The sequence below is a fragment of the Rhinolophus ferrumequinum genome, chromosome 10 (genome assembly GCF_004115265.2).
Source record: "Rhinolophus ferrumequinum isolate MPI-CBG mRhiFer1 chromosome 10, mRhiFer1_v1.p, whole genome shotgun sequence".
Classification (NCBI taxonomy): Eukaryota; Metazoa; Chordata; class Mammalia; order Chiroptera; family Rhinolophidae; genus Rhinolophus; species Rhinolophus ferrumequinum.
In genome coordinates this window covers 7256915-7280651 of record NC_046293.1, presented here as the reverse complement: position 1 = coordinate 7280651, position 23737 = coordinate 7256915, and the positions used below count along the sequence as shown (strand labels likewise).

At 55.5% G+C, this 23737-nt stretch overlaps 1 protein-coding gene across 6 annotated transcripts in view; it reads right to left on the bottom strand.

Annotated features, from left to right (window-relative positions):
* The window catches only part of MRTFA (myocardin related transcription factor A), a 176907-nt gene that overhangs the window by 1845 nt on the left and 151325 nt on the right, over positions 1 to 23737 (bottom strand). For 3 of the 6 annotated variants that reach the window (XM_033116199.1, XM_033116198.1, XM_033116194.1), the window contains 11 exons: positions 17445 to 17500; positions 15085 to 15160; positions 13588 to 13749; positions 9837 to 10012; positions 9181 to 9312; positions 6726 to 6979; positions 6250 to 6421; positions 4163 to 5179; positions 3045 to 3206; positions 2737 to 2797; positions 288 to 404 (listed from right to left, as the gene is read on the bottom strand). In XM_033116199.1, coding sequence (XP_032972090.1) covers positions 288 to 404; positions 2737 to 2797; positions 3045 to 3206; positions 4163 to 5179; positions 6250 to 6421; positions 6726 to 6979; positions 9181 to 9312; positions 9837 to 10012; positions 13588 to 13749; positions 15085 to 15160; positions 17445 to 17500 — 2385 coding nt within the window. The remainder of the gene's footprint in view (positions 1 to 287; positions 405 to 2736; positions 2798 to 3044; positions 3207 to 4162; positions 5180 to 6249; positions 6422 to 6725; positions 6980 to 9180; positions 9313 to 9836; positions 10013 to 13587; positions 13750 to 15084; positions 15161 to 17444; positions 17501 to 23737) is intronic. The other 3 variants (XM_033116195.1, XM_033116196.1, XM_033116197.1) reach the window with 3 other exon arrangements.

Sequence of the window (23737 nt, the reverse complement as noted above, 5' to 3'; positions counted from 1 at the left end):
GGAAAATGGGCAAAGGACTGGACATTTCTACAGAAGATGCACCACTGGCCTACTGGTGGTATAAGCACATGAAAAGATGCTCAACACTGTTAGTCATCTGGGAAATGTAAATCAAAACCACTTCGCACCCAGTAGGATGGCTATTATTTTTAAAAACTGAAGAAAACAAGTGTTGGCAGTGATACAGAGAAACTAGAACCCCTGTGCATGGCTGGTGTGAATGAAAATGAGGTAGCTGCTGTAGAAAACAGTTCTGTAGTCCCGCAAAAAGTTAAGCAGCAAATTACCTTCTGACCCACCAATCCCATTTCTGGGTGTTGACCCAGAAGTGAAAGCAGGGACTCCAGCAGATGCTTGTCCACCCATGTGCACAGCAGCCAAGAGGTGGGAACACCAGTGTCCACCTGTGGATGAAGGACCCACAGTGTGGTCCACCCAAGCAATGAAACACTCAACCACACAAAGAAGGAAACGCTGGCACCTGCTACAACGTGGGTAAACCCTGAGGGCACTATGCTGGTGAAATAAGCCAGAAACAAAAGGACAAATACTGTGTGACTCCAGTTGCGTGAGGTCCCCAGAGCAGTCAAAACCAAGGAGACAGGAAGTAGAAGAGAACAAAGGTTACCGGGACGGAAGGGCACTTGGGAGGGCTGCGTGTGAGTAAACAAGTGTCAGTGCGGGATGATGGCGCTCTGGAGACGGACGGTGGTGATGGTTACACAATGAATGTACTTCACACCACTGGACCGTACTTTTAAAGGTGGTCAGAATGGCAGGTTTTATGTGTATTTTACCACAATTTTAAAAACTATGCAGAAACCAGGCTTGTTCCCTGACCCTCTAGGTCCTGTCCTCCCTCTCAGTCTCCCCGTCCCCGCTGGACATGCCTCTCTCACCCAACAACCAGCACCCTCCCAGCCGGCCTGTCAACCTGTCTAACTGCCACCAGTGAGGATCCTGCTGGCCCCACCCGCCCAATCCAAATGCCCTTCTGACATCCTTGCCACCACCCTGGCCACTCCTCACTGTCCCTTTGGGTGCAAGCAGCATCCCCAGACCCCTTTCTCTGCCATCTGCCACTGCTAACGCTCCAGGCCGGCTCCCTCTCTGCTCTTGCACAATCTCTTTCCCGGGCAGCCTCACCCCTCCCACTTTCACTTCCTGTCTGGACACCACAACTCCTGCCGCTCACCGCCAGGCCACTCACTGCCAGGCGTCTGCTGAGCTGGGCACCAGCCTTTCCATCTGCCTGGCAGCACTGCCCTGCCCAGCCCAGCCGCCTCAGTGCCCCCCGCCCTTGTCAGAAATGCACCTCAGGTCCACTGCAGTCCCCAGCCCCCGGGGCGTCTCCCTAAGATCAGAACAGTGACCTCAGAGTCATGTCAGCTACTGAGCTCTTTTGAAAACGGAGATAAAACTCACCATTTCAAGTGAGCCATCCCATGGCTGAGCTCTCGCTCTGGCTGTGCCTCGCTTCCTCCCACCTCCTGGCAGGCAAAGCCGTGGAGAGAGAGCAGAGCTCCCACACTCTGCCTTCCTGCAGCTGCCACCAGTGACGTCCCCGTGCTCCCCCCTGTAGCGCAGCCCTCCTGCCGTGCTCCCCTCCACTCACCACCCAGTCGTCCCACTGGCACGCAAATATGCTGCCCTTTCTTTGCTCCCTTTGCAGGAAGCCCTCTGCAGAGAGCTCCAGACCTGCTGTCTCCCGCTGCCCCTGACCCTCTTCAACCCACTTCTGCAGGAACTTGCCACGGTCCCACACAGCACCCTGGCTGAGGTCACTGACGGCCACCCGTCGTCCCTGACTGCCATCAGCAGCCAGTTGCTTCAGGACTTGCCCCTCGGCCCATGGCTCGCCTGCTCACCCAGCTGCATGGCTCTGAAAGCCGAGACACCAACAGCCACCTCCTGCCCTCGCCCCGCCCTCACCTGGGCCGTCTGCGTGGCTCCTCCTGTCTTGGGACATATCTAAGCCCAACTGGCACTGCACCCATGCGCCCCCGCCACCGTCCCAGGGAGCTCCCTCCTGGTAACTCAGGCTGAGACCCTTGGAGTCGTCCTCGGCTGCCCTCCTGCCCTTGCTACATGCCTAACCCAGAGGGAAATCAAGCTGGCACTCCCAATTCACCAACTCCCAACTTCCCCACCTGGCTGCCACCTCCCAGGCCCCAGCCCCCTGCCTGGGTCACTACCATGGTCTCCCTGGTCGTGCCCTTCCTCAAAGCTGTGCGGCGGGCTCTGGTGTTACCCAGTCAAAGCCCGTGCACCCTGTATGGCACTCGTGCCCTGCCTGAACTTCTGATGGCGGCATCTGCTCACCCAGGCCGACCTGACCATCCCCTGGGCACCCGAGACCCTTCCCTTCCCGACTTTCTGTCGTGTACCCCTCTCTAACGTGACATTTCCTTAGTTTGTCCTTCATGTCCCAGCAAAGGCATTCACTATTGGACTCAATGCCATGTCCCGGGCTGCGGGGACAGTGCCTGCCGCCCAGGCAGTGGGTGCTGGTAAAGCGAACGTGTGTTGAGGCCGCACAACTCCCCAGCTCCCCCCCAGCCCCGTTCTTGCCCAGGCCCTGGAGGTGGGGCGCGTCTCAGCCGTTGCTGTGTCTGAAGTACAAGAACTATTGCCCATTAAGTGTTCAATAACCAAAGCAAACCCACCAGACGGGCAGGAAACCACGTATAGAGAATGAAGGGAGTTGGGGAGACAGCTCAGGGGTCTGGGCTTTACCTCCACTCTGAATAAGAATGTCAAACAGGTCATCCATCTGTTGGCTCGAGGAACCATTCTCCTATGGAACAAACATGGGGGGAAAAAAAAGATGAAGCTCTACAACAGGCCCCCAGCGTCTGCCCCTGAGCTGGGCCCCTGGCCGGTGCTCAGGCCCTGGCATGCCTGCGCGGACGGGCCCGCGCCCCAAGGCTTCTGGGCCCCCCAAGACTGGCTCCTGCCCACCTCTAGCCTCCAGCTGCGCTCGGGACTGCAGGAGCCCAGCCCAGCAGCCAGGCAGCACCCACCCCCCCCAAGCCTCAGTCTACCTTCTTCACCTGCTGTCTGGGCTGCTGGGTCACAGCTTCCTCATAGCCAGGTGGCTCCTTCTTCAGCAGAGGAGTAGGGGTCCCAAAGAGGGGCTGTGGCGGCTGCTCCAGGTCCATCTGGGCTGGTGGGCCCGGGGCTGGAGAACCGGGCTGGGACAAGGGCTGGCAGGAGAGCGGAGAGAGGCAGTGGTTGGGGTGAGGAAGCAGGCCAAGGGGCACACGGCGGGAGGCGCCCACCTCCTCGGCCAGGACAACTCGGCGGCTGCACTGGCTTCCGGGCACCTTCATGGAAGCCACTGGGGAAGAAGGGACACAGGCAGGGGAGGCCCTGACCTCCGACCCTGCAGGGGTGAGGGAGGCTGAGGTGCCTGGCTGCCTGGGATGTGCTACAAGCCACATGGGAGAGGGAGGGGCTCTCGGCTGATTTCTGGCTCGTCCCTTTCTGCCTGAGGCTGCTCAGGGCCCTCAACTCCCCTCCTGAGGTGGCTGGTTCCTGCCACTGTCCCTTCCATCCGGAGTTCTGCAGGGCTGAGGGGCCACACAAAGCCTGAAACAACCCCACCTTTGCACCAGGCTGGCTGGAGGGTCTGGGTTGTGAGAGTGACACCCTGGCGTGGGACAGTTGGCCCCTCTGTGGGGAGGGAGAGGAGTGGAGCTTGCACCAGCCCAGCGGCTCAGCCCACTGTCCCCCCTTACCCCCCCACCCACAGATCCCAAGCCAGAGGACTGAGCCCACAGCCTCTCACAAGCAGAGGGGCTTCTCTGACCCTCCCCCGGGGCCCCGTCCCACGCCCACGGAGCAGAGGTAGGAGTGGGCCCAGCCTGGGTGGTGGCTGCTCAGGAGCCCTCTGCCAGGGTAAGAAATGTTCTGGCATCAACGGCCAGAGGTGGGCAGTTACTGATGCCACCCTCACGGCTGTGGGGTCGTGGGATCCCTTAACCTTCCCAGGTCTTAGCATCCTCCTTGGTGACACAGGGATAGCGATACCTCATTTTGGAAAGTGAAGGGAAGATTAAAGGAAGGCCCTCCGTGCCCAGCCCCGGGGCGCCTGGTAAACAGGGCTGTGGTTAGAAGGACCGCACCCTCCTCTGGCCCCTGCCCACCCATCCCCCGGTACCTGCTGGGGGCTCCCGCTGGCCAGGCCAGGGCTGTCCGCGTTCTTATTGGTCACGGTGAGGACAAGGTGGGTCCCTGTGGAGTCAGTGATGAGGGTGGGAGGAGTGACCCCCTTGATGAGGCCGGGGCCCTGTGGGCCCAGAAGCAGCTGGGGCGTGGGCGTGGGCTCCGGCTCAGGCAGCACGGCTTCCTGCTTCACCACCACGGCCGGGGGCACAGGGGCACAAGCGTCTACGTGGTGGGCATTGGGGGCTGCCAGGCTGGGGCTGAAGGGGTGAGCAGGGCCCAGAGGCTGTGGGCTCAACTGGCAGCTGGAGAAGCTGCTCTCCTGCTTCACGGGGATGCCCAGGGCAGCGGGGCCAGGCGCAGCGGCGGGCGTGGGCTGCTGGGCCCGCTTCTCCTGCTCCAGCTGCAGCCGCAGCCACTCCACCAGCTGCTGCTTCTGCCGGAGCATGCGGGTCAGCTCCTCGATCTGCTTGTCCTTCTCCTGCAGCATCTGGTCCTTGTCGCGCCCATCCAGCTCTGCCCGCACTCCAGGGCTCAGGCAGCAGGACCCCGCCCGGGCGCCCTCCTCCTTCACAAGGATCTGCAGTGGCGAGGCCTGCAGCGTGAGCTGGGTCAGCGGCGATGTCACCATCTCTCCGAAGGTGTCCCCAGGCGTGGAGTTCTCATCGCCAGTGCTGAGCAGGGAACGCTCTGAGGGGGTGGGGGAGACGGGGGGCGTGGAGCCCGTGCTGCCGAACTTCACCACTCCGTTGCTGGTCACCGTGGCCACCACCACCTCGGCTGGGGCCAGGCCTGCTGCCACCAGGGCAGGCCCCGTGCTGAGCCGGGCTGCCGGGAAGGCGACCACCACCTCGCCAGCCTTGGGCAGAATGGAGGGGGCAGCAGTGGCCTTGGGGGCTCCTGGGGCAGGGCTGACTTGCTCTTGGTAGGCACGCAGGCGCTCGATCAGGTCTGTCTTGGTGCCCGAGACGGGCAGTGACCGCAACTTCAACTCCTGCTTCAGCTCCGCCACCTGCAAGGACGTGGCGAGTCAGGGCAGCAGGGGACAAAGGGAACTGGGTCCAGGCAAGAGGGCAGACGGGAGGAGGGGAAGGGGAGGGACGAGCTTCTTGTCTGTCAGGCCTCACCTGCCGGGGCCCCACTGACTTCATACCAGCAGCCCCGCCACAGCCCTGGAGGGCGAGGGGCACATCCCCCAGGCCCAGCCCCGCCCTTTCCCCATCCTCACCACACCAGGGCCTGGTTAAAATGCTCCCTACCCCGCGCCCACGCCTGGGCACCACATGCCCTCAGCTGCCCCAGCCCTAGCATGGTGCCTGGTGTTCAATAAACACTTAATTGACTGGACTGGATTTTACAGAGAATGCTGAGCTCACAAAAGCAAAAGAACTTCTTCAAGATCACACGGTAAGGGAGCAGCAGACTCAGGAGTTATGTCCAGGTCTGATGGATTCTGAAGCCGGTGCCCCAATGCCCCAGTGAGAGCTGTGTCTTGCTGGCATCAGGCTACGACTCAGGAGGGGCCACCCTGGTTCAGAGGACAAACTCTCGAGGGAGAATTTGGTCCATTGCATCTTCTGACCAGGGCACAGAGAACAGGCCAGGCCCCAGGTATGACCCCCCACCCCCACCCAGGCCTCGGGCAGAGCCTGCCCTGGGTACTGGCCACTCCCTTCCCAGGGAGACTGGGCGGGAGGGACACTGACTGGCAGTGGGAAAGGTGGGGGTGCTAGAGTGGGTAACCCCCAGTCTGAAGCCCGGCTCTAGCACTGGCAGATCTCCCGAAACGCCTGCGCTAGCTCACCCTTAAGTGGGGGAAGCACCCCGTTTCTCACATTGCGCTGTCAGGCCAAGAAGGTACGAGGCAGACAAGGGCTTCCTAAGCCCCAAGCCCCTGGACAGAGGCTGGCTGATGGCGCCAATGGTAATGACCACGAGGACGAGGCTGACGGCACGGATGACCAGGGCCAGGCAGGCCCCAGGGGTGGAGACCAGACGCGGGAGCTCCGCTCTGCCTTTCCTGACCGCGGTCCTGGGCTGGCTGCTCTCCCTGAAAACAAGCACCTTGGGAAGACCACCTACCTTCATGTCATCCAGGTTGGCCGGCAGGGCTCCCGGCTTGCCAGGCAGCGAGGTGCTGTTCTGACGTGCCAGCCCACTGGGCCCCGAGGCGCCGGGGCTGGAGCTGGAGCTGGTGGAGGAGAGGCTGCGCATGGGGGGCGGCCCACTGCTCCCCAGAGCCTCACCGGCCGGCCTGAGAAGAGGGGGCAGACATGAGCACCAGGGAAGCCTCCCCTTGGCCTCCGCAGGGCTGAGGAGAGATGGGCCTGAGACGAGGGGCGTGAGACGAGGGGCCTGAGACGAGCACCGTGCGTACAGGCCCCGCCTGGGGACCACTCTTGCAGGATCCAGACCAAAGGGTCCTTGAAGACTGGGGTTCAGCCACCCCGGACCCGGCCTCTGCCTGTGCTGGGGCACCTACAGGGGGACAAGTGGGGCGGGGTGGACCCCTACTTGGGCACGGAGGGACGGGTGGGTGAGGCTGGGAGGGCTCCTACTTGGGCGGGGCGGGCAGGATGGTCTGGTAGTTGTAGTGCTGCTGCTGCTGCTGGTTTAGGATCTGCAGCTGCAGGAAGAGCTGCTGCTGCTGCAGGATCTTGGCGTAGGAGGAGTCCATGGGCGGCGCCCCCTTGTCCTGCTTTTGGTCCGGGGGGATGTACTGGTGGTACTTGAGCTTCTTCACCTTTGGCTTCAGCTCCTTGGCTTTCTTGCTGCGCTGCGACTTTTCACTGGCAGACTTGGGTTGGCTTTGCTGAGGGCACGGGAGACAGAGGGCACGTCAGGGGCAGACTGGGGCTTCTCTGAGGCCCCTACGCGGGAAGCCGGTGGCCCTCCCCCACACAACGGGAGTGGCTTCGGAGGAGGCGCCGTCACTCACCCTGCCCAGTTCTACCCTCCCCCTACTGATTGCACCCCATCCAAAAGTAGAGGCCTCATCAGTGCCCAGAAGCATCCAAAGCAGGGGGCAAGGGCTGACAGAGGAGGCAGCTTCTAGGCTGGAGGGAAAAACAGCCAAATGCAGATGTCACCGTCACCCTGAGCAAAGGCCAACATGACAAGAAGGTAAAAACTACTGGTTTGGACGGCCTGTGCCATCCAGGTACTTCACAAAGACCATGTCATGCAGACCTACAGGAACCCTGCGTGGGCAGGAGCTGGCAAGTCTCCTTGAAAATCAGGAAACAGGCTCAGAGAAGTCACTTTGCCCAAGGTCACACAGTAGCTTGATCTCGCCATGTGAAGAAGCTAGGACCCAAACCCAAGACTCCAAAAGCCCTTGTTCCTTCACTAAGTGGGCTTCGGTGAGGACCAGGTGGACCAAGAAGGGCCAGCGGGTCCCACCTGGGAGGCCTATCTGTGGGTCAGGAAGCGGGGAGCTGGATGAGGGCAAGAGCCCGCAGGGCAGTGCCAGGCAGGGCTGTGGAGAGCCTGCACGTTTCTGAGCAGGGGCGAGACAGAGTGGCAGTGGGGACCGATGCACAGGTTTGGGTAGAGGTGACTGATTATAGAGGAAGAATGGACAAGAGGAGCACGTGGCAGGTGACCAGTTCAAGGTTTATGGTTTTGAGCTTTGGCAACTGACAGTGGTACCCCTTCATGGAAGTCAGGAAGAGGTTCTTGGCTACATACTCCGTACTAATAGGAGTAGGACAGAGGGAGGACGCAGGGAGCTGCAGAGACCCGAGTGCGTGGACCTGGGCCCACGGAGGACCAGAGCAAGGCTGCGGAGCAGTGGAGCGGCAAGGGACCGGGGCAGGGACGGCCAAGGGCTGGGCCTGGGGAGCACCCCACAGCGAGGGCATGAGCAGGAGGAGCCCGGAGAAGAGCCGCCAAAATGGAAGGTGAGGGAAAGCAGGAGAGAAGCACGACCTAAGGGGTCAGAGGCAGATGCAGGGCTGGGCAGCCAGGCCACAGAGGCTGAGCCGCTACCCAGAGAAGAGGAAGCGCAGACACTTCACACACACACTATTCTGTCAAATGTGTGGTGGTCAAAGGCAGGCACCAGTCATACGACAAGGAACAAGTTTGAGGGAGGAATTTTGAGGGAAAAACTTTGACATCTGTGGCCAGTCAGGAATAGCCCACAGGGGCGAGAGGTGGCTGCTGAGGAGGGAGTGGCCTGGAGCCAGCCGAGCGCAGGTGACCCTGCAGGAGGCGCTGGCTGTCTCCTCTGGGACAGAGGGAAGCCACGAAGCTTCCTGTGACATCAGGGCCTCATGAAGGCCGTGCAAACAGGGCAGGCCTGGGGGCGGGGCCACACAGGAGGGCGTCAGGGAGCTCCAGGAACCACCAGGCAAGACTGGGAGGCACAGCAAGGGCTCAGCTAAGTGAGAGGGCAGGAGGCTGGCGACAGCCAGAGAGGACCATGGATGGCCAGACACTGTCAAGCGGGCGCAGGGTCTGTGTGTGGGGGGGTAACTAGAGAATAAGACCAGACAGGGAAGCCAGTGGGGGCAGGAAGGAAGCGCACATGCTGAGGTCGCAGAGACCTGCAGGTGGGACCGGGCAGCGGCACACTGTCCCCCATACAAGGTCCCCAACAGGTATCTCGGGGGGTTGATGGTGTACCCTCTGCCCCGTCCCCTTCAGGTGGTTCAGGTCAGGCCTTGGAGAATAAAAACAAACGCCCGTCACTTCACTTCTCAGTTTTGTCATTTGTAGAACAGGGTTCTTTACTCCCTCACAAGGTTGTCAGTGACCCAGAAAGGATGGGTGAGCATGTTTCCACGGGGAGGGCAGTAACAGGGCCTGGAAAGCCGGGTCCAGAGCCTGGCACACTGCGCTCAGTAAATGAACAGAAAGCACCCCCTCGTACCCTCAGTGCCCTTCGCTGGGCCCTGACCAGGGGGAGATCTACACCCCCTTCCCCTGCAGTTGTCCCCACACGGGGATGAAGTCATGGCAGGACTCTGAGGCGCATGGCGAAGGGAAGGCAGTCGCTGGAGACGGTACCTTAATGAGCGTGGGCGGGGGCTTGGCGGCAGGGACCGCAGTTCCGTTGGTGAGGCTGGGAGGCAGAGGTGGCTGCTCTGCCAGGAAAAGCGTTTCTCCGGAATCTGGGCCCACTGGGAGTTGAGACACAACCTAAAAGAGAAGGGGGAAGTGAGGACGCCCTTTCTGGCTGCTCCCGAGGGTGTGGCCATCCCCAGGTGGAAGTGCATCCCAGCCCTGGCCTGCCCGGAGGTGGGTGGCAGTCACTTCCTGGGACACCAACACGGTGAGGGGCCAACGACAGGAAAGACCAGGGCAATGAGAAGAGCAGCGCCCAGGACGGCAGGGGTGGGGGCGACTAGGCAAGGAACTGAACTCAGGAAAAGCGGGCTGTTCTGAGGGAGTGGCCATGGGGAGGCCAGGCAGGCTTCTGGCTCGAATGCAGGCAACCCAGTGTCCTCCACCTGGGACCAGGCTGAGGCTGGCTGAAATGGGGGTCCGCTGCCATCTCCCTTCCCTCCCCACCACCAGCACTCCAACAGCCAGCTCCCGCGCCATCAGGACAACCCCCGTCCACGTCCCCATCCCTCCTGGCCCAGCAGGGACCTCATGACGTGCAGCTCCAGCAAGTCTGGGGCCCCTGGGATCAGGGGGGCGTGTGGAGCAGGCCAGCTCACCTGAGTGGGGGATACAGAGGTGGCACTGGGCAGTGGCTCGCTGCCTCGGGCTTCCAGGGGTGATGGCACGGAGCCCTGGGACTCGTGGCTGGCGGGCTGCTCAGGGGATAAGGCGTCGCTGCTGTCCTCATCGAAGGAAGAGCTGTCCGCTACTTTCGGGTAATTCACCTGGCCCACTGAAAGCCAAAGCCAGCATGAGACTCCACGTCCGGCCCACGGAGGGCCAGAGGCTGGCCCAGCAAGGTGCCGGCCCTCCAGCTCCCTCGGACCCCAGGCCCCAGCCGGGCCAGGCAGACAGGAAAAGGGAGACTTGCAGCCAACCTGCCTGCTGGGTCCAAAAGAGCTCTAGGAAAGCTCATCCTGACCCTAACCAGAGGCTGGGAAGAGCCCACTAGGGCGCAAAGCGCTCCCCTGGGCAAGAACAGGCCCGATCTCTAGCCTCTTGCTTTTAACTCTGCCCTGTGTTCAGTCTTCAAAGTCAAGTTCTCCCCTCCCTCCCTCCTGCTGCCAACTTCTCCATCTCAGTTTCCCTACTGTTAAAGGTAGTTTATTTCCATGCCGTAGCTGCACCAAACTTGCCTCTTCCCCCAGCGGCTGTGGGCCCTGCAGTGAGGGCTCTGGGCCTGCACAGATGGACCTGAGGAGAACACCTAACAGCCTCACAAGTGCAGCTCCTCTCCTGGGCAGCATAAACTCCCCAAAGGCCAGGAACAGGCTACGGAGCCTCTTGGAAAAGGGATGCCTGCCTGCACAGGCGGAACAGGACCCCTGGAAGTATGGTGACCTCCCTTTAGCGGCCAGTGACTCCAGAGACCCAAGGCCACCAGAAGAAAACCCACCTGCTGGCTACAACCGCCTCCCCGCCCTGGGCCGAGATGGCCCGAGTGCACATGTTCCTGGGACCGGCTGGGGCCAGGCTGGGAGGTAAAGGCAGGAGGAGCAGGGTCTCAGTGTGAAATCCCAGGACACAGAGAGAAGGAAAGATGGTAACAGAGGCAAGGAGGGTATTTCAAAAGATCCACGTCACAAGCCCGCCTCAGCTCTGTCGGGGACAGAGGCTCTGCACGGGCCTGCTGTGCACGCAGGAGGAACCCAGGCCGTGGCCACGGCACTGAGGCAGGCTGCCAGCCACACCTGGGAAATTTGCTTTTGGTGGGACGATCACAGAAAAGGAACAAGAACAAGTCGGAAACTCTCCCAGCAGACTCTCCCCGCCCCAGAGCCATGACCTGAGGCTCTCCCCTGAGTCCAGGACCTGGGAAGGAAGCCCCTGAGCCTGTCCCTCCACAGCTGACTCTGGTGATGGAGCAAGGAATGCCCACCGCTGGGCCGGCTCACACCTCCCCCTCCCATCCGAGCAGGCGCGTGTGTGCAGCGCACGGAGGGACAGAGGCCGCTGACCACCATGGACCTCACGCCAATCACACATCTACATTTTCTCCTACGATCCCTTACTCCCAGCGAGGCGACCTGCTATGGGACAATAGCCACGTGATGGAGCTCCACCCCGGGTCCGTTCAAAACCAAGGAAGCTGCTGGCCACACTGAAACAGCCGAAGGACCAGTGCAGGCAGGGCCACGCAGTCTGTTTCTCTCTATTGTGGCCCAGTGTGGGCCGGGTGCAGGAGGGGGAGGTACAGAGACAGCGTCCCCGCCCTGTGGGAGTCTATGGTCCAGTCGCCTTGCAGCACAGTAAATGCTCTGCTAGAGGGAAACACTGGTGCTGAGGGGACACTGAGGAGAGGCTCCAGGAAGACTTCCTGGAGGAGGGGGCCTTGGCATTAATCTTACAGGTCACCTGGGCTGGCGTGGAGGAAAGGGTCTGAGTGTGTGCAAGTGCCTGCGGGAGGTAAGGTGGCCTGGCAAGCTCCCTCCCTCGCTCTCCTCTCAGCACGCTTAGAACGCTCTCGTCTCCCTCCTCCCAAATGAAACCTCCCCCTCAGCCCAGGTCCCACGGCCTCCTGCTCGCATGTCCTCATCCTCATAAGCCTGCCCACCCCCCAGTGTAAACGCCCTTCCTCACCACCCCCGTCCCCTCGCCCCCCCCACTCCCCTCCTGAACAAGTGGCCCACGTCTGCTGCTGATCGCTTTGCCTGGAACGTCCTTCCACGTTTCTCTACTTGGCAAACTGATTCGCCGTTCAGGTTGACCCCCAAGGTGCCATGTCATCTTGAGCTACTTCCCCAGCTCCTGCCACCATCCCCATTCCTGAGAGAAGCCCGTCTTCTGAGCTCTGTGGCACCCAACACCCGCTCCCCATTACTGTATGTTGTCCATACGGCAGCTGCCAGCTGGTCTGGAATGAACGCTACTGCTAACAGTGCAGCCCTTCCGTGAGTCTCCCCAGGCACCTAGGACGGTGCCTGCTCTTGACCCGCAAGCCAGGTGACTCAGCTACAATGTCACACGGGCATGGCCTTTCTGCCACACAGTGCTGGCATCTGCTCGGGAGCCAGACTCAGAAACCACTGCTTATACATCAGTGTTCACCTGTCAGACTGAATTCTTCGAGGGCAGCATCACAGTCTGTCCATCTCTGTAACTGCAGGACCTCACAGGGACCTGGCACATTTATCAGATTTTGGCTGCTGGAGAGTCCAGAACTGACTTTGGCCCAAACACTGGCCTGTAACCAGGGGCAGTGGTGGAATGTGGTGAAGATCTGGGTAGGAAAACACTGAGATGAGACGGGATGAATGGCAGGGCAAAGCGGTAAATTACAAGTGCTGTTAGGGGCCCTGGGTGTGCCAGCCTCCGGCCGGTGGCTGCTTCCTGCAGTGTCACGCCACTGTCTGCAGTGCAGACGAAGCCCTAGAAACCACTGTCTCCTCTGACCCAGGGCTCAGGGACCAACTCGCCATGTCTGGGCTCTGCCCGTGGTTCCGGCGATTCCTGCCCAAAGAGCTACCTCGCTGTGGGGGAGCACTTGAGCCTTCTCCTCGTGAGAGCAGGGACGCACGGCCCCGCCTGGGCCCAGGTCTCAGGCCCACTGCAGCAAAGGAGACACGTCAGTGCCAACAATGAGCAAAATCTAAGGGACTGTGTCGCAACACCTGATGGTGGCACACAGGCCTGCACGTCCTGGCCTCTGCCCACCTCCTGCCTTCTCTCCTCTCCTGCGGCTCCATGTCCACGCGGCTCTCTCCGCTGCACACACTTTCATTTCTACTCATCCTGGAGCCCCAGCTTGGCCGTCACCTCCTCTGACACTGTACCCCACTGTCAGGGTCGGGTTGGGGGGCCCTCTCTGTGTGTGCCCCACCAGCACAGCATGGCTCTTGCCTCTGTCTTACTGTTGCCCATTTACCTGCCTGTATCCACTCCTAAACGTGAGCTCCTTAAGGACAGGGGGCTTGACTGCCTTGTGGGGCTGTGGTCCTAGCACCTAGCACACTGCTTGGCTCAATCAATATCTGCAGAGTGAAGTATCTGTGGAAAGTGCCAGCTTGCAGGAAGAGGTTTCACTAACAGAAAGAAACAGTAAGGTACAGATTTATGATAATGACGTCTACCTACCCTGTGAGAGAGGAAGAAGGCCGAGTGACAGATGTGAAAGTGTTATTAGTTACTTGTCGGCATGGCGCGGATCCCTGCGGCCTCACACTATCCCACGCCAACACAACCTGTTTATCCGGCCCTCGCATCCTGCACCTCAGGCCCCAAGCCTCAGCAGGAAGTCAAAGAGCAGGAAGCCCAGGGCCCTCCCCTGTGTCTGGCCTGTGGGCCCACCAGGGGGCTGGGGCCTCCTACCGATGATGGCTTCTTTCAAGCTGGACTCCACAGGCAGGATGTTCTTCTCCACTAGCTCCATGGGGCCAGGCCTCTGTGCGATCTTCTCGTTGAGGTCATCGGCCAGTCTGGCTCTCTTTAGCTTCAACTGCTTGGCCTGGAGGGAAGGCTCAGCCGAGGTCTCTGCCCGTGGGAGAGAATGGAGTGCAGGAGGATGTAGGAATGGCCCTGGCTCCTTCCCTCTGGGGAAGGAGCACAGACCATCAGAATGCAAAGCGCGTCCCAGGCAGACAAGGGTGGCCCGGCTTAAAGTTTCCCAAGGACAGAAGGAGGGCCCTCACTGTGGGCAGTGTAGGGTCACACACAATGGCCACGGTGCCCAGGCTGGCCCAGAGGTATAGCTCCCGGATGTGGAGCTACAGAGCTACAGGGCACCACACGTTGGAGTGGTCTCTACTCTCCCTCAAGCTTGCTGTGTCACAAGGACAATTCACCGCCCTGCTCTGGGCCTCAGTGCTCAGTGTCTGTCTATACAACGTGGGGTCGAGACTAGTAAAGTTGTCTTCTAATCCCAAAAATGGTTCAAAACCGAACAAAAAATGGATAGATTGGGCCGGCCCGGTGGCTCAGGCAGTTAGAGCTCCATGCTCCTAACTCCAAAGGCTGCCGGTTCGATTCCCACATGGGCCAGTGGGCTCTCAACCACAAGGTTGCCAGTTCAATTCCTCGAGTCCCGCAAGGGCTGGTGGGCTGCACCCCCTGCAACTAAGATTGAACACGGCACCTTGAGCTGAGCTGCCGCTGAGCTCCCAGATGGCTCAGTTGGTTGGAGCGCATCCTCTCAACCACAAGGTTGCCGGTTCAACTCCCACAGGGGATGGTGGGCTGCGCCCCTGCCAGTTAGCAACAGCAACTGGACCTGGAGCTGAGCTGCGCCCTGTACAACTAAGACTGAAAGGACAACAACTTGACTTGGAAAAAGTCCTGGAAGTACACACTGTTCCCCTTATCCAATAAAATCTTTAAAAAAAAAAAAAAAAAAAAAAAAAAGGATAGATTCACTCTGTTTTCGGCAGCCAAAATCTTTCCTTTATCAGAATGTGGAAAGAAGCGTGTCCTGGGCCAGGCAGAGTATGTGTAGGATAATCTAACTTGTACAGCACAGGTGCTCAAGTAAATGCTAAGTGAATGAGTGAATGAATGAATGGGAAAGCAAACGCATTTTTAAAACAGATCTTGGTGAAAAGGATTTTATATCAAGGGATGACGAGGTCCAGGGCCATCACGTGGCCACAGGAGAAAAAAGTCAGCCAAACCAACAGAATGTGACTGCGCTTCTTCGGGAATTCCCAAAAAACGCGTGGTGGCAACCACGGCACTGCTGTTTTACTGTGTTAAGGCTCTGCCTACAGAAATGGAAGCAATAAGAAAGAAGGAAGAAGAAATGTGGGTGGTGACGTGGTGAATGCACCGTGAGAATGAGGGTTTAGATGAAGAAGCATTTCCATTCTAACACACCTTCCAAAATATGCATCCTGACCAGCTCCGATCTCTCCGGCCGGCAACGAATCTTCCGTTTCAGATAGTCCTCTGTCTATTAAAAAAACACACCAACAAGCTCTCAAATCCAGGTCACACGCTTATGGCACAGACAGGACCACAAAGCAGCTGTGGCTGTTGGTCACCTCTGCAGCCCCCATGATCTCAGCTTGGAGACAACTGGGTTCTAAGGCCAGGGGAGGCCTGGGAGGGCGGGCACATCCACTTCCAGCTGCACCTGCCAAGGGCACCATCCATCTGTCAAGACCATTTGTCATTCTGAGAATGGACTACTACTATTTTTAAGAAATCTATTACTTTTACTGTCATAAAAGTAACATACGTTCATCAAAGAAAATTTGGAAAATCACAAAATAAAACAAAAAAAAGCTTTAATCATTCACTGTTATTATTGTATTTTGGGATATTTGTTTCTAATCATTCTTCCATGCAGAAGACAAATTTAATTTTGCAGAGTTGTAATCACACTGAAGAGAATTTTATATCTTGTTTCAAAAAATTTGCATGATCTCATGAGCACTTTTCCATTCATTCTGAATGACTGCCCAAAAGAATACTAATTTTGGTATATGGTGCCATTGCTCTAGCTCCTTAAAGTTCAATGTCCTCATTTCTGCATTTCTGAGACTCCAGGTAAACTCACCCATTTCCTCAACAGTCCCGGAATGAGCCCATGGCCTGGGGCTCATGTTATAGTGTATTGGACCCTAGACCTGTCTGAGTCCAGAACCTGTGCTCTTAACCTCTGCACCAGAATTATTCAAACCATAGGTCAAGACCATCAGTGGTTCACGAGCAGCATAGGACAGGACAGGACAAGACAGGGCAGGGCAGGGTGCAGTCGAGACAGAAAATCAAAGGCCAGAGCACACTGCCTGCAGCAAAGGTAAAGACCGGTCCTGGGGTGGCGCTGAGCTCCCCCGGGGATGGTTTCCAGTGGCTTTGCGCTCTGGGTCTATCACCCCATCTTCAGTGAGCAGAAGAACTGCCCTGGTACCGCAGGAGACGGCAGAACAGGTATTGGGCACTGCAGGGTTTCACAGACATCACAGGGAGGCATATTTTCTAAGCCACCTGAAGTTCTGAGCAGTGGCCAAGGCCGAGGCAGAATACCTTACTGATTAAGAAAGCACCTGGAGCCCACAGATCAAGGTTTGAGTCCCAGCTTTGCCACTTACTAGCTGGACAAGTTAGTTAATCTCTCCTAGGTGCAGCCATAAAATGAAGATAACATCTAATTCCTAAGAGCCGGTTTGAGTATAAACAAGAAAATGATATAATTTCACATACGAAAGTGCTCAACAAAATAGCAGCTGTTCTAATTGGTTCATATTTGCTCCCTGCCTGCTTGAGAAGTGTCCAGGAAATGGCGCCAAGCCTGACAAGTGGGTGGGGGGCCAGGCAATGCCGTCCGTCCCTTGCCTCCCCCGCTGTATTCTCCAACACTCCCAGTGGTAAACAGGGCGCTGTGTTCCTGTTTTGGTTCCCGGGGCCCATGACCTCATTCTTCCTATTCACTTTAAGATCAATCATGATTTTCCTTAGAAAACTTTAGAAGATAAAAAGTAAGAAAAGTCTTGGAGGTAAATATTTCAGTCTTGGAAAGAACTGTGGGTCTTAGGACGCCACGGCCTGTGCACCTCCCCTTGGGGAGGTTCTCTTCCTTCATCTTTACGTGAAAGACAAAGTGAAGGGGGTGGGAGGGGAAGCGTGTTTTGGCGACTTCCCCATCTCCGCCCACAATGGGCAGCAGATTCTATCCCCGAGTCCTCTGAGGGAACTGAAACCGATGGGGGACAGGCAGCAAACCAGGTGCTACCCCATGAACCTGGGCTCAGAGAGGGGCCCGGCTTCTGCTTCCACAGCTTTAGGCGGACGCTGGCCGCTCAGGGCATATGGAGACCAGTGGGGTTTCCGGACCTCCAGACACCCATTCTGGAGGGGTGTGGGCAATGCGGCCACCGACGTGGAGGGACCAGCACTCGGCAAGCTTTTCCATGGCTGGTGTTCATGTCCTAACATCCACAAAAGGCTACGTGGAATTAAAGATGGGAAAATAGTAGTGGTCGCCAAAGCAACGGGAGGGGGATCGGTGATCGCTACATACCCTTAAACGGAGTAAGGAGAAAACTCATTCGGATCATGTGCCGTGTCATCACGCTGGGAGATGGCTGGGGTGGGGATGACGTGGAAAAGGCAGACCTTTCTATCTAGAACTGTGAGGCAAGGGCTGGCCCTGGAGGCACGCTAGACTGGAAGGAATACAAGCAACAGTGCAAGGGGCTCTGCAGGTCCCTGGGAAGAGTGCAGCGCCTTACCCTGGCCCGCTCCAAGCTCCTCCTCTGTTCGTGAAATGCAGCCGGACTTTTCAAAGCTGTTGGGAGAAGAATCATAAAAGAATTACTTTATTAGTAAAGCACCATGTCTACTGCTATACTGTTTACTGTGGAGAAGGCATCTTAATTTTAGTAGTACAATTAACATCCGCTGCAACGAAGAAGAAAATGGCATCTGGGTACGCATCTATCTTTCTGGTTCAGCTACCCCATTAGAACAATTTGGGTCACTTTGTTCCTAACTAAGCTTGGGCTCTGTAAAGTGAACCCATAGAATATAACTCTAAAATCTACCCTGGACCCACTAGCTGGAATGTTAGCTACACAATCCTCACTGATTGGTCAAAGCAGCTACGGAGCCTCACCTTACTCTCGGGGAGACGGGACACAGGGAGGAGCCGAGCGGCGTGTCGGGGCCCCCTGACTTCTTCAACCTCCTGAGGAATCACAAAGTGACCAAACTGAATGGGGCAGTTAAACGAAAAAGACACGTCTAGTTGGGTGCCATTTCCTTCTTCAGGTTAGCTGATATTAATAGTGCTGCTAAAATTAACTTGAATTTCATCTCTAAGGACTAAAGGAACTTCACAGCGAGTGTATGTTTGACCCTGGTGCACCTATACACATACACCTGGCAGCTGACAAGAAGGGCTCACTCAGCCCGTCAAGAACTCAGCTCGATTCTGGGGCCCCACCTCTGGGGCCCCCCATGTCTGGGCCCCCGACCTGTGGAGCCCCCGCCTCTGGGGCCCCCACTTCTGGGGCCCCCAACTCTGGGACCACAGCTCTCAACTCAGCCAATAACGCTGAGGGTGGGAAGACCAAAACAGGATCCTCTACAAATGTGGCATTGTTAAGAGAATTCTATGTCAAAAACTCGACTATGGGGACAAGTGATGAGTTCTGACACCCTGAGGAGAAGAAGGCGAAAGGCCTGACTCACTTCAAGTAAGGAACAACAGCAATAAGAGAGAAATTTACAAGACAGTGGTCAGTTTCACTTCTGCTGCCCTAGAATTTCAGAACAGCTGTGAAACTGTATGAAGAGATAACTTTTGCTAGGCTGCTGGCTGTGGTAGGAGCGCAGGGGTAAGAAGACGCTAAAAGTAGCAAGAGCATAGATATGACCCTATCCTGCCTAGGCTGTTGTACTTCCTCCCTCCATCCCAACCCTGGGCGGGCTGGACTGGACGGCAGCAACAGCGGTCCCAGAAGAAAACTCTAAATGCCCCAGTAGTACTTACTTAAAAATAAAAAAGGTTTTTAATCTTAGCATAAAAAAGAAACGCTCATTTTAAAAGATCAGTTCAGAGCCCACCGCATCTTCTAACAGCAGGGGGTGCTCTAGATTTAACAAATGACTAAGAAAAACCAGCACAGGCTCCATTCCACGGCACATCCAGGCTACTCCAGCACTGATCTAGGAAGGTCCTGGGCGTCTCGGTGGCTAAGCAGACAGCCCCTGCATCTGCTGCTACTGGGTGAGGCTGGTTCAACTCCAAAGTCAGTCTCCAAAGCCCTGAGATGCAGGCATCTGCTGAGCACGACATGCAGCCTTGCTCTCTCAGAGAGCTTAGCACATGGATGAGACAAGTACAAAGACTTAAAGAGAAAATGCACAGTGTCCGCGCCATCCCAGCCCAGTTTCCTTTCTGCCTTAGTTCTCTCCACAGCACTCACCACCGCTGACATTCTCTCCACTAATAGCGTGCATCTTTCTTGTTCACTGTCAGCCTCCTACCGTGAGGTGAAGCTGTGTCCCGCCATGGCAGGGCTTTTGTCTATTTCTTTCACTTCTGATAGTATCCCCAGTGCCTAGAGCACCCAGCATATAATTCAGTCAAGGAATTAATGAATATTCTACAAGAGATAGATACAAAGTGTACAAGCGACGGGAAAACTAGAGAATACTGTGGCAGAGCTCTACACGTGCATTTGAACAGCCAGAATTATGGCTCTCATCTGGGTTCAAAACTTCACAGAAAATCAAGACATTTGTGTTCTTGTCCTGGGTTCTACAAATCACTACTGTTTACTGTTTTTCGGGTCTCATTTTCTTCTTCTATAGAGTAGAACCTGTCTACCTACCAGAACCTTGCAAGCATCAGATGAGTGAAACTGCTCTGAAGCAAGTGGCGCTGTCGTCAAATGCAGTATTTGGGTTGAATCCTGGGTGTAATCCCACACAGGCCAGCTCGTTTCTGAGCCACAGCCACACATTATCTGTCTAAAACCCCAGCTGGCTTGCTACCTCATGGGCTATCCCAGAGTTAGCTAAGGCACAAATCCAACTTCTGGAAAAACAACTCACAAAGCACAGAATCTCTTGATGGAAGAGTGTACCATCTTCCTGTACAACAAGGATGATGTACCACTAATGGGGACAAGTGACAGGTGAACTGGCTGGAGTGTCTATGAGGTCCTGTTGGGTTCCATTGAATTAAGGAAGTCTTCATGTAATAGCCAGGAAGAGATTGATATTTACTAAGTGCCCACTACAGTGGCAGGCGCTGTTCTAGATACCTCCATATTCCTAACGATTCCACGTGCTAGGTAATAGTCCATGTTATAGATAAGGACAGGCTCGGAAAGGGCAGGAAAGGCTAGCAAGTGGCAAACTTAGGATTACAACCTAACTCTGTCTCACCCTCCAGAGTTCTTTCTGCTCCTCTGGGTTGGTTTCTTAACTTCTTCAAAAAGTAGAGAAGAACAGCCCTACTGGGTGGGGAGGCAAGGAGGCCTCAACTACACACACTGCCTAGATGTATGGCTGAGTGCAGGCACTGTGGAAAGGTCAGCTCACCACAATACGTGCACAAACAGTGTGAGGAAGGCTCGGAAGAGGAGTGCAAAGTGACCGCAGGCACAGCAAGCCATGGTCTGACCCGGGGCTCAGCAAGGAACTGAAGGGGCAGCCTTCAGCACGGACAGTCGGAGATGAGCTGTGAGGGGAACGAGAAGACCAGAGGAGTTCATTATCTGCTCAGGCCTGGTCAAGAGAACCAGAAATGAGGACCAAGAATAGAATGCAAGACAATAATCACCAATTGCAAAAGACAGTTGCATTTTATAACAACATTATAATCCTGAATTTTCCAACAGCCCTGGTGGCAGGAACCAATGTGCCAATTTTGTACATGGTGAAGCTAACACTGCAGCCTCCGTGAGGTCATCATCGAGTGGTGGACCCCACCCAGGGCTGGTTCTGTTTCCCTTTCTGCCTTCATCCAAACCTCTCGACAAGTGTGTGGGTTTCTCTCAGTCCTTGGACAGTCCGTTCCCCTTGTGCAGCTCTCTCCCCATTTCTAATTCTGCTCTCCGAAGCAAGTTCGGCAATTTCAACAGCTAATTCTAACAGGTGGGAGGAGGAGGGAGCAATGGCCCCTCTCCCTTCAGGTTTCTGTCACGACTCCTGTAAGTTGCTTCTTGGGTTCCCTTTGGGAGAGACTGTAGCGGGGGCAACCAGTGCTCGCAGGACACCGGGGTGTGGGGTCAAGAGGGCACCCCTATGCATCTCCAGTCAGCTTTGTTAAAAGCCATGATTGTGGGGGGTAAGAGGAGATGTAGGGGTGATAAAGGTAAGCGCTGGGCTTTCCTGACATAGGAGCAAATGGCAGCCACCTGAAGCTTCCAGGCTGAGGGAAGGATACACAAGGAAGCCCAGCAACGCACAACAGGTTTTAAAGTTCAGGCTTCTGCTAGTTGTGGGAAAATCCCAAAGAGTCCAAGTTACACCCATAAGTGCGTCTGACCAGGAGGGAGGCTTCATCTCGGACGTCCATCGCCCTCCTCTTTGCTGCCTTAACGGCTCTGCCAGAGGAACAGGATATTACGCACTCAGAAATCTCATTTTTCCAGAAACTCCTAGAAGACAGTCTCTAAAAGAGAGGCCCCCAAAGACCAGTGCAAACCCCAGTGCTGTGCATGTTGTTTATAACAATATACATTTTTGATGTCGGAGCGAGTTCTTGGTCCTTTACTCCCACCTTCCGGGAGCTGGTTCTGCGGGAAACTTGGGCTGCTCTGTGTGAACAGGGAAGCGTGCAGCCAGTCCTGACAGGAGAGAAACCAAGCTTCCCACGGAAGTCAAATGAACAGAAGTGGCTAAGAGGTGTGGCGTCACTAATCACAGTTTCAGTTCTAAATGTGGGTCCCACCCCTGGGGCTGCCTAAAACCACCAATTAATATTCTGTTCCATCTCTCCAGCACCCATTTTCTTCTCCCCTCACACATTGGCTGCATTAGGTAAATGAGGTCATTGTGAACTAAAAAGAGAAATATTGTTTCAATTTTCTTTTTAAAAATATACAGTCGTCCCTCAGTATCCGCGGGGGACTGCTTCCAGGACTCCCCACGGACACTGAACTCCGGGGGTGCTCAGGCCCTTACATAAAACGGCACGCAACCCTCCCATATATTTGAAATCACCTCTAGATTACTTTCAATACCTAATACAATGTAAACACCATATAAACAGTTGTTATACTGTATTGTTTAGGGAATAATGATAAGAAAAAGTCTGTACATGCTCAGTACGTAACCATCTTAGGCCTAACCACACAGTACACATCAGCAACCATGTAAAATTTTTCCCCTGAATATTTTCGGTCCGAGGTTAGTTGAGTTCACAGATGCAGAACCTGCAGGTATGAAAGGTCCACTGCACTGTCACCCACTTCCAAGGCGCGGCTCAGAGCTGTGCTCAGTCTGTCCACATGCTGTGTGCTTTACAAGCAGGAGCACTGTGATCCAGCGGACTTGATTTCCTCTGGCCCAGATGATTACATACGGGGACCCTTAAAAACCAACCTATCACGTTAATTTAGAACATTAAACATCACGTCTCCGTCACCAGTCCCAGGTATACTTAAACATGGAGGCAAGAGAAAGTCTCAGATCCCCAAAGCAGTTCTGGAAAAGGGTCTCAGCAAGGAATGATAGCAATTAACCATCAAGACTCATTTTCTCATCATGATCATTAAGAAATATTTATTAGGTGCCTGGGTCTGAATGTCACTTTAGGAGGTGCTAACGTAATAAAATTAATGGTTTTCGTCCTCAGTAAGATCCTATGCCAGAAGCTTACCACTAATTCTGTGTTCAGAGAAACTCAGAGGCTAGGAACGTAGCACAGCTAGCCGGGGTCAAGGGGGTGCCGTGGTCCAAGGAGCCCTTCTTTGAGACAAGCCTCTGGATTTCTTTTTCCGCTGTAGAAGCAAGGGCGTCGCAGGCACAGTCCATCAGCGGGGCTGTGCGTTTGTATGGGAATAAACATATTTAACTACCCAGGTGGGCAGCCAGAAATATATCCATCCAATAAACTCTTAAGTAACTACAGTAAGTCTTTACTTAACATTGTCAATAGGTTCTGCAACTTTAAATGAAACAACATATCACAAAACCAACTGTGCCACAGGCTAATCGATGTAAACAAGAGTTAAGCTCCCCTGGCACCTCATCAACATTATAATGAAATGACGTTATTGGAGGATCCTCTGTACTACGCTGGTTACTGAAAACAAGGGTGCAGAATGATGTCCCAGCCCTCAAAGGCTGCTCACGGTCTGGTTAGGGGAAAAGACAAATACTTACAATACAAGATGGAAGTATAATTTTTGAGATAATTTAAAGTGCTACACAGGACAGAAGAAGCAAAGTTCAGCCTGAGGAAAGTGTGTGAACTGTCCTGGTAGATTATACAGAGAAAACCCAAATGATAAGAATGGAAACACCACAGGTGGACAGGGGCGTCAGGAAATCATCTAAGGCTGAGGAAGAGTAAGAGCAGGAAGGTCTGAAAGAGCACGCGTTCCAGGGGCTACACGTAGTCTGATATGGCCGGACCGAGGCGTTCTTGTGAGGACAATGGGGCAGATGGGCTTTAATGGGCTTCTGCAGGGACTTCTGCCTCTGGGCAGATGGAGAGAAATAATGTTCTCTATTCCTCCCACCAGGTACAGCTAAAAACTGTGCACGTTATACATAAAACAAACACAAGTAGGTTCTGAAAGTGGAGAGAAGACAGGCTGGCTAGGGACCTTGGGACCTGAAGAACGACACAGTGGTAAGTTCCCTGGGTTTCCTTTTGTCTCATACATCCCAGACCTGGAGCTAAAGAAGTCAACAATCTGAAAATGCCAACAGAGACGGACAAAAAAAAGCCCCAGGAAAACCTACTCTCACTAACCAAAGGACCAGGAAAAGGGTAGCCTACCAAGTGAGAAACCTTTTAGACAGTAATTGTTCTATTCCAGCCAAACATTACAGAAAAGAA